The 16,501-nt window shown below is 34.3% G+C and overlaps 1 protein-coding gene across 8 annotated transcripts; it reads left to right on the forward strand.

The window, feature by feature from the left end:
• Positions 1-3,626: 3,626 nt before the first annotated feature.
• LOC132067392 (uncharacterized) lies at positions 3,627-11,093 on the forward strand. 8 transcript variants are annotated; one of them, XM_059460608.1, is made up of 12 exons: positions 3,638-3,792; positions 4,549-4,624; positions 5,044-5,239; positions 5,276-5,407; positions 6,124-6,282; positions 7,131-7,211; positions 8,637-8,735; positions 8,967-9,062; positions 9,140-9,283; positions 10,244-10,351; positions 10,579-10,630; positions 10,714-11,093. In XM_059460608.1, exons 4-12 carry the CDS (start codon positions 5,312-5,314, stop codon positions 10,743-10,745), a joined length of 867 nt encoding a protein of 288 aa, XP_059316591.1. In that variant the 5' UTR covers positions 3,638-3,792; positions 4,549-4,624; positions 5,044-5,239; positions 5,276-5,311; the 3' UTR covers positions 10,746-11,093. The 8 variants fall into 8 exon arrangements, with proteins under 8 accessions (XP_059316586.1, XP_059316587.1, XP_059316585.1 ...); XM_059460604.1 differs by having other exon boundaries at positions 3,637-3,792; positions 4,984-5,407; XM_059460602.1 differs by having other exon boundaries at positions 3,637-3,792; positions 5,005-5,407.
• The last annotated feature ends 5,408 nt before the right edge of the window (positions 11,094-16,501 follow it).

Genomic DNA, 16,501 nt, shown 5'->3' on the forward strand with positions numbered 1-16,501 from the left:
GAAGTTTGAGATACTTGACCTGCACTAGGCCAGATATACTCTTTGCAGTTGGAGTAGTAAGTCGCTTCATGGAAGCTCCTACCTCTACTCACTTGAAGGTTGCTAGAAGAATTCTTCGTTACCTAAAAGGTACAATAGATCTTGGGTTGTTTTATACTCCTTCCAATGAATTTAACCTTGTGGGATTTTGTGATAGTGATTATGCTGGAGATATTGATGATAGAAAAAGCACAACTGGTTTTGTGTTTTTCTTGGGTGATTGTGTTATTTCTTGGAGTTCAAAGAAACAATCAATCGTTACTCTCTCGACTTGTGAAGCGGAATACGTGGCATCAACATCATGTACGTGTCATGCTATTGGCTGGAAGATTGTTGAAGGAGCTCAATTTGCCAAAAATTGAAGCCACGACGATTTGCGTTGACAACAAATCGGCGCAAGCACTTGCTAAGAATCCAGTGTACCATGATCGAAGCAAGCATATTGACACAAGGTATCATTTCATCAGAGAATGCATTGCCAAAAAGGAGGTAGAACTCAAGTATGTGAAATCTCACGATCAAGTCGCAGCACATTTTTACAAAGCTCTCAAATTTGAAGACTTTCGGAGATTGAGATCAAGTCTTGGAATGAAGAAGAAAAATCAAAATTAAGGGAGAGATTTGTGGGGTTCAATAAATAATTAAATTAATATAAACTAAAATCGGGGAAAATAAAAAGAAAAGAAAAAATAAAGAACAAAGAAATTTGATTGGAAGAAAAGAAGGCAATTGTGGGCGCCTGACTTGGGGACAAGTTACGTTATGGGCAAATTGCAAATGCAACTTACAAAAGCAATTGCATAACCAAATTGATAACAAGCCAATTTCATTGGTCGTTTGGCGGACTTTTCTGCCTATAAAAGGAGCTACTCGTTGCTCATTGTAAACACACCAACACAGAGAGAGCAATAGAGAGTAGAGAGTAATCCGCAGGCTATTTTCTATAGTCTGTGAGAAATAGAGAGTGGGAGTAATATTGTAGTGAGTTGTGTAATAAAGAGTGTTGTTTCTTTTGAAGGAGTAGTAGTCTCTTGACACTACCAAGTTGTAATAGTGATATTATATTGCTTCGCTCGAATATTATATTTTATCCCGTTAAAATATTTGGTGTCGCCGTTACTCTCTTATTCTTGCTACTTAACGTGGATATTATTCCTGGGTGGGATCATTATTTCCCAACAAACCGTACTACACTGCTGTTGAACAGTTACACAAAACATGACAAAAATGGTCCCTTATGTTTGAGGGTAGGTTCAATATAGTCCCTTAAGTATGCATTGGACACTTTTGGTCCTTTAAATTTGTACAAAAGTTAACACTTTTAGACAGAACTTTGGCTGTTAAATTTGACAGGAACTACAAAAAGAGAGAAAATGAAAGGGAACTTACATTTAGAGGTATAATTTTATAGTTTCTATTGTTTTTGATTTATTTATAGAGTCAGGTGCATATATTTTGAAGTGCAGTTTTGCTAATTTTTAGTATTTCTTTTTAGGGTGTGTTCGGTATGGAGGAAAATGTTTTCCTAGAAAATAAGTGAATTTCTACTTATTTTCTCATGTTAGTTTGAGTAGTGGAAAATAAGTGAATTTCTTACTTATTTTCTCATGTTCGTTTGGTTGATAGAAAACGTTTTCCGAAAAATACTCATCCAAGCCTCACCAACTCCAACCCAACCTCATACCCCCCACTCCCACGCCACCCACACCCCACTCCCACCCACCCACCTACGCCCCACCCCTTCCAAAAAAAAATTCTTTTGATTTTTTTTTTTTGTTTTTTCCACTCCCACCCCAACCCTCACCAACTCCAACCCAACCCCATACCCCCCACTCCCACCCCATTCCCACCTACCCCTACGCCCCCCCCCCCTCCACCCTCCTACGCCCCCACCCTCTCTATTTTTTATTTTCTTTTATTTTTTACACCCCCACCCCCAACCACTCCCGTAACCCATACACCACCCCCTTCCCCGCACCCTACCCCTACCCATCCTCCCCCACAACATTTTTTTTTTGAAATTTTTAATTTTTTTCTGAATTTTCTACACGACCACATCCCCCATCACCCCCTCCCGCCTTGCGTGGAACCCATACCACACCAGTACCCCCTCTCCCCAACCCCAACATTTTTTTTTTGAAGTTTTTTATTGTCTTTTCTTTGGTTTCTACACCCCCAGACACCCCCTACCCAAAAAAAAAAAAAAATCTTTTCACCACTCACCTCTACGCCCCCTTCCAAAAGTTTTAATTTTTAACCACGCAAAGTTTCAATTTTTATAATTGTCAACTTTTTTCAATTTTTTTTGGAGGGGGGGGGGGGGGTTGGGAGGTGCAAAAAATCAAAACAAATGTCAAAACTTTTTTTTCAAAAAAAATATTTTGGGGGAGGGGGTGGAGGTAGCGTACGGGGTGGGGTGGGGCTTGGGGGGTGTAAAAAACAAAAAAAAATGTCAACTTTTTTTTTCAAAAATATTAATTTTTTTGCCGGGGGGTTTGTAGGGGTAGGGGTTCGGGAGTGGGGTGGGGGTCTTTGGGTGGGGTGGGGGTGCCAAAAAAAAGTCAAAACCTTTTTTTTTCAAAAGGAATAATTTTTTTAGGGGGGTGGGATAGGTTCTTTGCGTGGCGTAGGGGTGCAAAAAAAAAAAGGTCAAAACCTTTTTTTTCAAAAAAAATAATTTTTTTGTGGGGGGCGGGGGAGGGGGGTGTAGGGTGCGGGGTTTGGGTAGGGGTGCAAAAATTCAAAAATAATGTCAAAATTTTTTTTTCAAAAATATTAATTTTTTTTTGCGAGGGGGAGGGGGCTTCGTAGGGTAGGGGTGCGGGGGTGGGGTACGGTGCTGGGTGGGGTGGGGGTGCAAAAAAAAAGTCAAAACCTTTTTTTTCAAATTTTTTTTTTGTGAGGGGGGGGGGTGCGGGGGTGGGGTAGGGTCTTTTCAAAAAAAAAAAAAAAAAAGTCAAAGCCTTTTTTTTTAAAAAAATAGTTTTTTTTTGCGCGGGGGTGTAGGGTGCGGGGTTTGGGTGAGGGCTGCAAAAAATAAAAAATAATGTCAAAACTTTTTTTCCAAAAAAAAATTATTTTTGGGCGGGGGAGGGAAGGGGAGGGATGGGGTGGTGGGGTGGGTGGGGGTTGAGAGTGGTTGGGGTTGGGGTTGGGTTGGGTGGTGGTAGGGTGGTTGGTGGAATGAACTTGTGAACTTGTTTTTCTTACTTTTATTAGGGAAGTCATTTTCCCTAATTTTGAGGAAAATGTTTTTCAAAATTTTTGGACAAACGAACATGAGAAAATTGAAAAACATTTTTTGGAAAATGTTTTCCTCCATACCGAACACACCCTTAGTGTCTAGTGCAGTTTTTTATATTGCATATTTTAGATTTGATAAACTTTTTTGGTGTTATTATTAAATATTTTCTTCCACTAGTTTCATCAAATTTGTCGAACATAAATTGTTAAATATTCAACGAAGACTACAAGTATTAATTTTTAATAAACTTAAAGGTCGAAACTGTTCAGTACAAACTTAAAGGATTATTTTGAACCTACCCTCAAACATAAGAGATATTTTTGTCATTTTCTCAAAAGTTACACCTACCCCACCCCATACCCCAACCCCACGCACCCAACTACCCCACTCCCTCATCTCACCCCATACTCTAAACCCCAGGCACCCACTCCCACCCACCCCCATCTCTCACTCATACACTTTCTCTATGCATTCTTGTTCATGCTTCAAGTGCTTAATCAAGAAAACAGGTCTGTTCCATCTGGTAATTGATGGTTATGTTTTTATCTGTTTGTTATAACCTTAGATTTGATGACCCATATTGATTTTTTCCCCAAAATTAGGGTTCTGATTTCATTACAAGTATATTCTTTTTAGATTTTGTGAATACCCTTTACAGTTTTTCTCTTAAAGTTTCCACCTTTATGGAGTTTGATCAAAGTTCTAATCTTGGAACTGTTTAACCCCTTTTTCAGCTGAGTCTTTTTTTTTTCTTGGTAATATGAATGTGGAGACATGAAAAAGTAATTATTTTTTTAAAGCATATTGTCTCAAAGTTTGGATTTTTGGGGTAGGTGGAAAGAAAATTCCTCCATAATATTCTTGTGAATTCAACCTTTAAGCTGTCTGTGGTAAAAGAAAATAGAATATTAGCTTTTTCTTTTAATGATGCAAAAGGGGAAAATAACTAGTACTCTTTTAATTCTTTTATTATTTGTATTTGGACTATAAAAGAAACAGAAAATGAGCAATTAAGTTCCTATAATCAATCAGTGAACTTGGTTGAGTTATTGGATTTATTAGGTACAAATATTTTTGCTTGGTGATTACACACACACACACATAACAGGCATTTTGAATGTTTTAGGGAAATCACACACACATATAACATGTATTTTGATAAGCGAAACTAATTCTTTCTTTCGTTTATAGTTTTGGACTTTTGGATTTGCTGTGAGTTACCTTTACAGGTTTTTCTTCTCTTGATTTCCTTTTTGGAATTGCAGCTTCTAATCTTGGAACTGTTCAATCTCTTCGCAGCTGAGTCTGATTATGTCTGGAAGAATCCTCCCTAATTTGCCTGTAAATTAAACTTTAAACTCTGCTTTGCTTTATTTTCCAGTTAATGTCATAAAATAGAAGAAAAGTTAAGTTTACATAAAAGAAAAGCTTCTCATTTTGTCTTTCAACAAACAAAAGCTTCTCATTTTGTCTTTCAACAAACAAAAGATGCAGAAAATGAGCATAAAAAAGTTCTTATAAAATATTAGTCTCTGATCTTAATGGAGTTTACTTTAGAATTCCACAAATTATTAATTGCACACTTTTTTCACTTGGTCATGTTGTGTATGTAGAAGTGGAAGAAAGAAAATTAGATGAAGAATAAGTTTATTTTCGTCTCTTCGTATGGATTCATATTAGTTGAATGAGCAAAGATACAGTTTTTCCATTTTGTTTTCTAGAAGCTGGTGGATCTGAGTGAAGTCCTGTGGAATGAACAGCTTGTTTCATACATGTTCTACTGCAATATTAACAAGGACTAGCCGTCTTATTGTGAAGAATTCAATCTGTGGATTTCCAGCTCGTTCATGGAAGACAAGCTTTGGTCATGCTACAATTAGAAAAGTTGATTCCAACTCGTATTTGAAAAGATTTTGTGCTCTTCGCTGCTATTCGTCCAAAAAGCATAGTGGAGATAGTTCTCAACCACAGAATTCTGATCCCACCCCAGCAAGTTCTCAACCACAGAATTCTGATCCCACCCCAGCAATGAAGGACGAGAATGGTTTCTTTGTTGTTAGGAAAGGAGATCTGGTTGGAGTCTACAGAAACTTGAGTGATTGCCAGACCCAAGTCGGATCGTCGGTAACTACTGTTGTTGAATCGTTCTATTGTTTGTAATGACTTTTAATCCCGAGGGAAGATATAAAGACACAAAACTATTCATCAGAAATTATTGAGACATTATGTACAAAATTACTTGTTTATATTCTTGATGGTTAATTGACATAGGTAATTCACCCAAAAAGCCACAACCTTGTGTGATGATAAGATTGACGACCTTATTTATTAACTGCAACTTCAGGTAAGCGCATTGAGTGAGTGACAATTGTTTAGGAATGCCCTAATTAAAAGAGGAGGGTAGTGTAAGCAATTATGTCTTCTATGTCTTATTCTTTTGTCCTTGATCAAAAAGAAAAAAATAAATAAATCTTATTCTTCTGTCTCATTGTATTTGTAAAACAATATCTGTGAAGATTCAGAGGGATAAAAGAAAGAGATATGCACATAAAATATAGTGCGGATGGATAGGACTTTTGCAGTAATAGGGTGATGCTTGTGAGATGACTTCCCAGTGGATTCTTAGACTTCTTACACATATTATCAGGGGTCAAATTCAGTGAAACTTTAGTAGATAGTTCATTCTTGGTGCTGCAGTTTTATTTTAGTGAAATCAATAACAAATAAAATGTAAATAAATATTAATATAAAAATAAAAAGAGAAAGATGTCATCACAATGAAGTTTCCAGACTTGCAATTGATAATGATTTGTTTTTTCTTCCTCTTCTGTTTCTGGCAGATATGTGATCCTCCTGTTAGCGTGTACAAAGGTTACGCCATGCCTAAGGACACAGAAGAATATCTACTTTCTTGTGGGCTTAAAAATGCTCTATATTCTATCAGAGCTGCAGATCTTACCGAAGATCTCTTTGGGACTTTAGTCCCATGCCCTTTTCAGGTATAGTTCCTGTGCAGTTCTCTTGGATTAATCTATTCCTTTTTTTAAGGTGAAATATTTGATTTCATACTTGTTACAATGAGGTTCATATTCAGATTTCCTGTCTCTGATAAAGAGGCTTTGAGGCTTGATCATTAGAATGTATATTTTGCAACTTAATATCAGTTTATACTTTATATCACCTTCAAAGGAATCCCTAGATAATGTTAAAAGCAACGAGCTAAAGAAAAACTGGAATTGTCATGTATTAAGTGCAGCTGAACTCTGGAAACAAAACCATGAGGTGCCTGTCTGAATTGTGTCTTCTGCCTAGAGAGTCATGCTGAAAACTTTACCTGTTAAGTATCAGAATTTTCATAATCCAACCATGATGACTAGATTGAAAGAATTCTTTGCACCTTTAAAACTTGACTTGTGCCTTGTGTTATAGAAGGAATGAAAAGCTTTCTGACACACTTATTCCTCAAGCAAAGAAAAAGTTAAGGATTTTTGTACAACCCCTTACCATTTCAATAATGGTACAAGAAAAAACTGTGAGTCTTTGATTCTTCTCTGTGTTTGTCTACTGCGTATTTCATGTCCGCAATATAGTTAACTAAAGATCGACCAAAACAATTATTGCCTCTCTGTTCTTTATGTCTCTGATTCTTCTCTCCGTTTGTCTCTCTGAAAGTTCTTTGATTTTGCTCTCTCCCTGCACTCTTTGCTTTAGATGAAATTGCTGGTCAGTTGTATGCTCTGATAGTTATCATAAAGTTGCAGCGCCCAGAAAATAATACATGTTTCTTCGTCCCTCATTTTCTTTTATAATTGTTCATACAACTTTATTAGCATTTCATATTTTGTAGCAACCTTCTTCTTCAAAAAGTGGAATATCTGATCATTTGCCAAAGAAGAGGTCACAGGAAGCAATGTGGTCAGAATATGCGGTAAGATGGTTGTATATGGTTTTGCTGTGGAAAAGTCTACCAGGGTTTGCAGCAATTGCTTCTGAAGTTGTTTTCACTTTACAATCCAAGTTTTATTACTTTTGTCAATCATTTTCCAAACATTGTTTGGTTCCTAAGGAACTAAATGTCCTTGTTTTATATGCTTGCATGCACTTCAAGTTTATAGATTCCTTTCTAGAATTTTCCTTGAGATGCCATAACTAATGTTTTCACAGCTTACAGGAGAACAATGTCAATTATTCAATTGGAAGGCTTTTTTCTCACAAGTTGGTCTGCTTTTCAAGTTAAATTTTTTTTCTCATTCATCATGGGCGAATCCTAGGGATCTTTCTTTTATTCCTGAGAACCTATTCCCACAGCGTTGCCTAGTGATGCAGGAATAGATCTGAAAATACTAATTCGGGTAAATGGTACATTCACCAGATATGTACAAGAAATTTTCTCATGATAAGACTTCAAAAGCAAAGAAAAAAAAGCATTGATTACTTGTACGTCCATCTTACAGGAAGTACTCTATAAAAGGGTGATAAAGACAACATAATAGTCTTCTTCCTCGTAAGAAGTTTCTTAGTCACATAAAATTAATCAACTTCTCTGTGTCTCTCTTTTTGTCACCATTGCATTGACCTAATCACTAAATTGAGGAACGGATTAACCTGATAAGTTTTGATGGCCTGAGATAATGCTTTACCATGTTTATGCCTTGATAGAGCTTAATGGTTGATGTCTGTCGCTCTTTCCTTTATTTCTCTTAGACTGGAACTTTCCTCCATAAAATTTTGTTGATGAAAATTTTCATATAATAAGGTCAATGTTATTTAAGAAGATATTAAGAGTAATAATGCCTTGAATTTTCGGATGCAGTGTAGCTATATAACTAGACAGAGATCTTTTATTAAAAAAAAAAGAAAAAAAATTGGAGCTGAAGTCAGCGAAATTGGGTAATTATTGTAATGTGCTTGCTTAGAGCCTTGGTAGTGTTTGACAATGTTTGGTTGAAATTGAAAAAAGAGTATTTTGAAGTTGAAGTTTAAAGAGTATTTGGAAATTGTTAGTAACTTTATTTGTCAGCAAAATGGAAGGACTTAATATTTTCGAGAAGTCTGCATCAAGTATTTTAATAGAAAATGTTGCTGCCTATTGGAAATAGAACATCTTGTGGGTATTTATTCTATAACTGGATGAATTGCAACATCTTACTGCACATGGAGCACATAGAGTTGCAATCAGTGGATTGTATTCTTTGCAGTATTGTGGTCTATTACCTGTCTTTTTGCAAAAATGGTTCTGTATATTGGCTTACAATAGTTGTAACGCTGCAGTTACATTTTTTGCCTGGATAAAATGTGTTTGGCTCCACACTGTTATGGAAATTATTTTGTTTATTGTCATCTCCCTTTGCAGGAGGCTGTTGGATCAGCAGTTATTTCAAATGATTCCGTAAGAAAGCATGTCAAGTTAGAACAACATAAGGATGACCAAGTTCTGGCTCTACCATCTAGTGTGAGTGGCTGTTAAGATGATGGCTAATCTTTAAGCATAAATAAATTCTATATATGTAGTTTACCAAGCAAAATGACTTTGTACTTAATGGTAGGTTGCCAGGAGCAAAATCCTAATTTTTACAAATTAATGGTGAAAACTGAACTCTTTATCAGGCTGGGATCTTATTATTTTTCTTGATGGTTTGTGTTGTCCTGGTACAAAGAAACTGATAGTTGTTATTATCCTTAGCAACGGTCTTGTACTCTTGAATTTGATGGTGCTTCAAAAGGAAATCCTGGACAAGCTGGCGCGGGAGCTGTTATACGGGCTGATGATGGAAGTTTTGTAAGGATCACTAATTTTGGAATTGTACTTTTGCTTTTGATTCTTTCTACTTGTACTTACAACCTTCCTTCTAATAGACCCTCAGGTTACGTGAAGGTTTAGGAGTGGCAACAAGCAATCATGCTGAATACAGGGGCTTTATTTTGGGTTTGAAACATGCACTTAGAGAAGGGTTTACAAGTATTCGTGTTCAGGGTGACTCCAAGCTTGTTTGTATGCAGGTTTGTTTTCTATATCATGTGCTCGGTCGTGTATTTCTCCTTTCCCTAGCTTGAGATTGTTCCTTTGTGATACTCTGAAGTTGTGGTGTCAAATGAGCGGGTTGGGCTGAATTTGGGCGGGTTAATGACCTGCCCATTCTTTAATCTTTTAGTTGGTTCGGTGGAGTGTTTTCCTTATCTAGAAGTTCCAGGAAGTTGGTAGTGAGCTATCTAACAATTTTCTGACTGTTTGTTCACTACTTCTTGAAGTTATTAATTTCATGCCATAGTGCCATTTCCTCAAGTCTCTTCTGCCTTATATTTTTCGTCTGTATGGGATGAGATTGTTTTGACCTCTCTGGCATATTGTAGTCATAATTTCCTTGTGAACTAACTGAACCACTGGTTAGAGAAGAAAGAAGAAAAGTTTGATAACTTTGATTATGGTTAAATCAGGAGTTATCACCCAAAAAGAGGTATTCATGTGTAGGTCAGCTACCACTGTCAGTTCGAGTTCAGTTTAAGTGCAGGACAACATATGATTTTGGAGAAATCGGGAATTTGAATAAATATTCGAGATTATTAAAGTTTGATGCTTTAGCGACGATACTAATGGAGGATGGGCTGAAATAAGTTAGCAAAATAGGAAAGATCCAGAAGAGGTAAAGGTCAAGAGAGTAGAGAAAAGGTCGAACCTAGAAAAAGTCTCTTTTTATCTTAGTTGAAAAAAGTTGACAAGCTGTAAGGATCTGATGAGCAGTTCCTGCTCTATATTGGTTGGATCCTCCAAAAATGCACTACTTTTGGAAGATCCGATATGCACCCCTTGGAATTTTTGAAGAGTCCGAGCAACATAGGCTATGTTACATAGCTTTTGCTTATTAGTTGTCCTCTGTTCGTAGTTTATTTTATGGTTTCTTGTTTTCTTCACTTACAATCCCTTTGATAGTTACTTTAATCCGAGTGTAATTTGCTGAACAGATCCAAGGTCTGTGGAAGGTTAAAAATCAAAACATAGCCACAGTGTTTGAGACAGCAAAACAACTGAAGGAAAGGTTCCTTTCTTTCCGCATCATTCATGTCCTTCGGGTAATTCTATAACGTCCTTTCTCTTCTTTCGTTTGCACAACTTAACTCATCAAGACGTGGTCTCATTTTATCTGTCACGATCCTTTTCAATAATAGCATAAAAACTACATATATTCCTCATAATTGTCTGGGATGTTACCTTTAACTTTTTCCCACATGGAATTATTACCTATATCTTCTTCTTGCTGATTACGTGGAAATTTATGTTACGTACTCTCTTTAAATAGGAGTCAAACTCTGATGCGGATCAACAAGCAAACTTGGCTGTTGAACTTCCTGGTTAGAGTTACTTTCTTGCGCGCTTGGAATTAGTCATTTTGAGCGGTGATTAATGTTTTATCTAACTACATCTGTTAATGCAGAGGGTCAAGTTCAGGAGGAAATAGAGAAATGACAAATGCACAAAGAGATGGTTTTCGAGTACATGACAAAAATGTAGTAATGGTACAGACAAGGATTTCTACGCGCTAACCACTAGGTCCGGTTCTTGACAGAATCTTGATTCTTTGAGGGTTAATTCATATTATGAAGCCAGTGGATTACAGTTATTGTGAGTTCATTCACTGTTTTGGTGTCCGCTTTGGATTAATCGTATTGCAATTAGGAATTATGTAAATGTAATTGGAACTTAGATGTGGCCTGATAACTGGCACCAGCAGCAATGTTACTATTATTGGCTTTGAATTCTCAGCAGCTACGTTTCCCAGATACTCAAGAAAGATCATGGAAATATTTATGCAAATCGTGTCTGTCATACGTAAGATTATGTATGTATTTAAACAATAAATAATAGTACTGTCTTAGCCAGGCCATCAAATAAGTGGAGGACTCGTTGAATTGTGAAAAATCTTTGTCAAATTCAAGGACGGATTCCAGTTGTAAGATATAATAAAATTGTTATTAGTTCTTGCAATTTGTATGATTCTATGTTGAAGCAAATTTCGGAAACATCCTCTCTAGCCTGTAAAGGTAGGGATAAGATCCACGAACACCCCACCCTCCCAGACCCCACTCGTGGGATCATACTGGCTATGTTGTTGTTGTATGTTGAAGCAAATATAACAGCCAAAAAGTTAAACTTTCTAAGTTGATCCTTTTTATAGGCAGTATAAACGTGAATCTTTCCGATGCTGAAGTGGAGTCTTGGGGAAAAAAATAAATTGAAAAGTACAAAGTTCTTGTTAAATAAGAACACCATTTAGAAATAACTCTTTAACATAAAAAAAATAAAGATGGCGAATTTGAGGTTGAGTCTTTGATTGAGGCAAACAGAAGAGACTACACCAGCTCTATTGGGGCTCTAATGTAGCAGGGACTTTAATGGCAAATTCAGAAGTTAGATGGATATTTTCATTAAAAATGTGGATTATAAAATATATACTTACCGTACTCAGTTTTTCATACTTATTTTTGTCGACACAGAATTCAAGTTGAAAATATGTGGTTCTGGCGAATATGTAAATCACACTAGATTCAAGAGAAGACATCAAGACTTGATCTAAGTTATATGAATGAGGATATAGAGTTTCAATCTAATGATCGTAATTTTGTCTTGCACCAAGATATTTAAAACACGATCAATAGTAGTCATTTTTTCTAATATTTGATTGATCTTGCAGAAAAAAATATTTGAAGCTAACGTAAGAAAAAAGGACTCCCTCTGTTTCATTTTACTTGGCTTTTGTGGACTTTGACACTCATTTTAAGAAACTAAGACAAAATAAGCATGCGTTTGGCCATAGAAATAAAATAAAAAATTACTTTTTTTTGGAATTTTGGAGTTAGAGTTTGGTTTACCCATAGTTTTTGCAAAATAGTATTTTTTTGTTGAAATGCACGTATACATTTGCAGGGTCCCATCCACGTACAACTTTGTAATGATAAATTTCAAGTAATTAACGCACATAGCAGCAATATTCATGGATGCATTAAACCCTAAAGCCGTTTTGTCTTTGATATTAATCATTGATATGCCAGTGGTTTTTCTTGCTCAGAACCCGTCTACTCAACCTACAACTACATTAAAAAAAAAAAAAAAAAAAAAAAAGTGAAAAACTTTAAAAACAAATTTTTCTTGCTTTTCAAATTCCAAATAGTTGCATTTGGAATTTTCATGACCAAACATTAATTTTTGAAAAAAGTGAAAAAAAAAATCCAAAAAAAAGTGAATAATTCTTATGGCCAAACAGGTCCTTAAGTGTCACCTTAAAAATTCAAGACAAAAATTGAGATGTGTTTCCAACTTGCCCTTAGCATTAAAGAAATAGTTCTCTTTAATATTGCTCAATCTCAAAAAACATCTAATAAATAGGGTAGTTTAGTAAACTTCACATTATATTTATTAATTTCTTAATGAGCGTAATTTTTGCTAAGGTGACACTTATTTTAGGACGGAGGGAGCATCTACTTACTTGTCCTGTTTGAAAAATTAAGAGATAATTACCATGTTTACCTATTTTACCATCATTGTTAAGTATTATAATTATTTTCTATTCAACACATAATAATTAAGAGTGATAGAGTAAAATTGTCATTTTATTTATTCCTTCTTAAGGGGTGTGTCAAGTTAAACGTGGACAAGTAAATATGTACTGTTGGAGTATTTAGTAGGAGTTTATTTTACTAAATTATCCTTATATATTATGCTTTGAAAGTTTACGTTTAACTACTTTATATAGTCGGACCAACTCGCCGTGTCGTGGGCGGTGCGGCCATAGGTTCGAATCGCTTACCTTTTTGTGGATCATCCCGTGGTTACCTGGATGATGGGAATAACAAAGGTAAATTTGGAAATGAGCACGAAATGTCAATATATAAATTGTTTCGTTATTCATTATTTTCGGATCTTTTCGTTGCATTCACTTGCAACAAGAAACAACCACCAGTGTTTGGTGCAACACTTGCATTTTGGTGTATTCTTCTTTCTTGAGCGATTCCTAGGAGAAGAGAAGCGTGGAGTTGGAGGAGGCTAAATAGAAACTTATTCCTTCTTTTTCGACCCAAGCAAAAGGATTTCTATTCAGTTTATCAATTTTACCGGACATGGTAGCACTCAAGCTAAATCAAATGCTCCTAAAGAATGGCTAATTGGCGGGTGTTCCTTTTTATTGATACTAGCATCTATGAACGTGCCCCTCACGATATTTCCTGTCAATCATAATAACAAATGTTATGTAACGTTATTCGAAATTACATATTATTTATTATTTCCACGAATGATTCACATAAAGAAGAACACGAAATCATACCAATTACTAATATTCCAACATTAATTATTGATCAAACAAGATTTTCGGAAGAAGAAACATAATTGAAACAAAATCAGTTGTCAAAACAAGGTGCACTTATTGTCTATCACTACATGTATTTGGAAAAAGATCCAGTCAAGTACAATTGGATCAAGTAATATTCAATGGATCTAATTCAATGATCTTGTAGATCCATGTCACCTGTACCATAAAAATAATTAATGGGTGAGATCCATTTCAACTTGTATGCTTAACAAAAGAAATTAAAAATTGTAAAACATACTAACAAAAGTTGTTAACTGTAACCCACATGTCTTACCAATTAAGAAAGATTTACTTTCTTACGTTTTCAACTGAAAATTACAACAAAATACAACACATATTATCTCTTTCTAAATTGCAAAATAAAGCAAAGTGCATCTTAACAATTTTCTAAAGAAAAAGAAATTAAGATGGCTGGAAAAAAAAAATTGATCTAGTATTATATATATTTTTATACCTCATTTGAAAAGTTCCAAACAAGATCAGGTTGCACTATGATTTTTTTAATGTATGATCCCATTATTTCTTTACTTGAATTATTGTTCCGAACTCAATGATATTTTTAAGTTTGATTTTTTTTTTTTTTTTAAGTATAATTGAGCATTTGGGAAAAACACATGTGTTGATTTTGCTGTGATTTATTGAAAACATAAGAAAGTAAATCTTTTTTAAATGGTAAGAAATGTGGGTTACAGTTAACAAATCCCGTTAGCATATTTTGTCGTTTTTAATTCTTTTGTTAAGCATATGAGTTGCAATGGATCTCAACCATTAATTATTTAATGATACACATGGCATAGATCTATAAGACTATTGAACATTACTTGACCCAATTTTACTTGACTGGATTTTTTCTCAGCTCATTCTTGCAGTAATGTAATGTAAGCACATGAATCAATAATTCATTCACTGCGTAAATTTGTCATATTAACTTATATGTTCAGACATTTAAAAAAGTAGCACAAATATAAGATAAAAACAGTTATTAGAAAGGAAGATCTAGTATCATTGCATTGCACATCAATAATAGATAAATATTTGGCATATCTCTGTTCTTAGGGGTGTTCATGGTTCGGTTTGGGTCGGTTATTGGTTAAAACCATAACCAAACCAATTTAGTCGGTTTTTAAATGTCTAAAACCATAACCAAACCAAGTAAAATAATAACCAGGTTTGGTTATTGTCGGTTTGGTTCGATTTGGTTCGGTTTTTCAATTTATGACTAGCCGTGACAATTCAAATATTCTCTCTCTACATTCTTCAAATTTCTTACGTTCTTTTTCCTCACGGCCCACAAGGGCGAACTTTCACGCATATTGAGGAAGAGACATCCGATGGCAATGTAAAATGAAAGAGATAGTAGGATTTTTACTTTTACCCCTTATGCTTCGACTTATTAGAGTTGAAACTGGATTGTTGGGCTTGGACATATTCTTTTAAGACGTGGGCGTCTTAAAAATAAGTAGACCAAAATTAAATTAATAATTAAAAGGTATAAAATATCTTTAATTATTTATGAAAAGTTAATATTATACATATAAATAATTATAAATTTTATGTATATAATTATCGGTTTGGTTAATTTATTTATTCGGTTATTTTTTACTATAACCATAACCAAACCAAATATTATCGGTTTTTCAAATTTAACCAAACCAAACCAAATGTCGATTTTTTTATTCGGTTTGGTTAAATTTTGATTTTAGTTTTGATTTCCAAAATCAGCTAAGCATGTACTATCTGTTCTTGGAAAGTCTTAAAAGCTAGAGCCAAAACTTTTGAATAAACCCAATCCATCTCTAGTGATTCAACTTTAAAGGAGTCTGTATATTTGGCTAATGGACATCTCGAATACACTTGGCCAGACCATACATATACACGTTGCCATGCAGTTGTAGAGACCAAAACAACTTCTACAGACTCAACCTAAACAGGATTGGACTATTTAAATTTTGTGATTATATTGGTAACTGACTACGTTATGCCCTCATTTAATGATAATTCTGTCCTTTTTTAATAGATTTTAAAGTTAATAGTTTAAGGGTATAAAAATCGTTTAATATTTAAAGAATTTTAAAGTTAATAGTTTAAGGGTATAAAAATCGTTTAATATTTAAAGAATATTTTAATCAACTAACATTTATATTCATGCTTTTAAAATAATACTAGTCTCCATAAACGTGCAATTGCATGTTATTCCCAATCAATTTCAATCATAATTAAAAACATTAGTTAATATTATTTATAATTCGATGTATTTATATGTGTTACAAAATTTTACTATAGTATAAGATAGGGGTTTGAATTAGCTCCTCCTGGTCGAATTTCTCCCGATTTTAGCTACTTAATACTTCTTTGAAATTGATTTTCTAGGTATTTATTTTTTCTTCTTTTTCCCCATATAGAAATTTTTTTACGACTAAGATAATTCAATATTAAAGATTAAGTGACCATATATTTATTTATTGTCATTCACATAAATAAAAGTATTAAAAATCGTTACTAAACAAAATTACATTATAAAAATATCAATCGGTTTTAAGAATATTTAGTTACTTATTTTTTTAAAAAAAATATAAGTTGATTACAAAGTCCGATATAGTAATTAATATTTTTCTATTAAAAAAAACCAAGTACATATATTAAAAAAAAAAAAGTACATCTAAACAAATTTAGAAAAATAAGTTAACGTAATTTAACCAATCACAAAAAAAAAAAAACAAAAAAATAGAAAAAAGAAACTCATACCTTATCCTACAAATGCAGATTGTCGAAATTTTATTGTGTGCTTACACAAGATAGCTATCGATGAGCAAAGTGGTTTCAAAAAAAAATTTCCAACATAAACTTATTTTTCCTG

This window comes from Lycium ferocissimum, chromosome 8 (assembly GCF_029784015.1).
Source record: "Lycium ferocissimum isolate CSIRO_LF1 chromosome 8, AGI_CSIRO_Lferr_CH_V1, whole genome shotgun sequence".
In the NCBI taxonomy this organism is placed as follows: Eukaryota; Viridiplantae; Streptophyta; class Magnoliopsida; order Solanales; family Solanaceae; genus Lycium; species Lycium ferocissimum.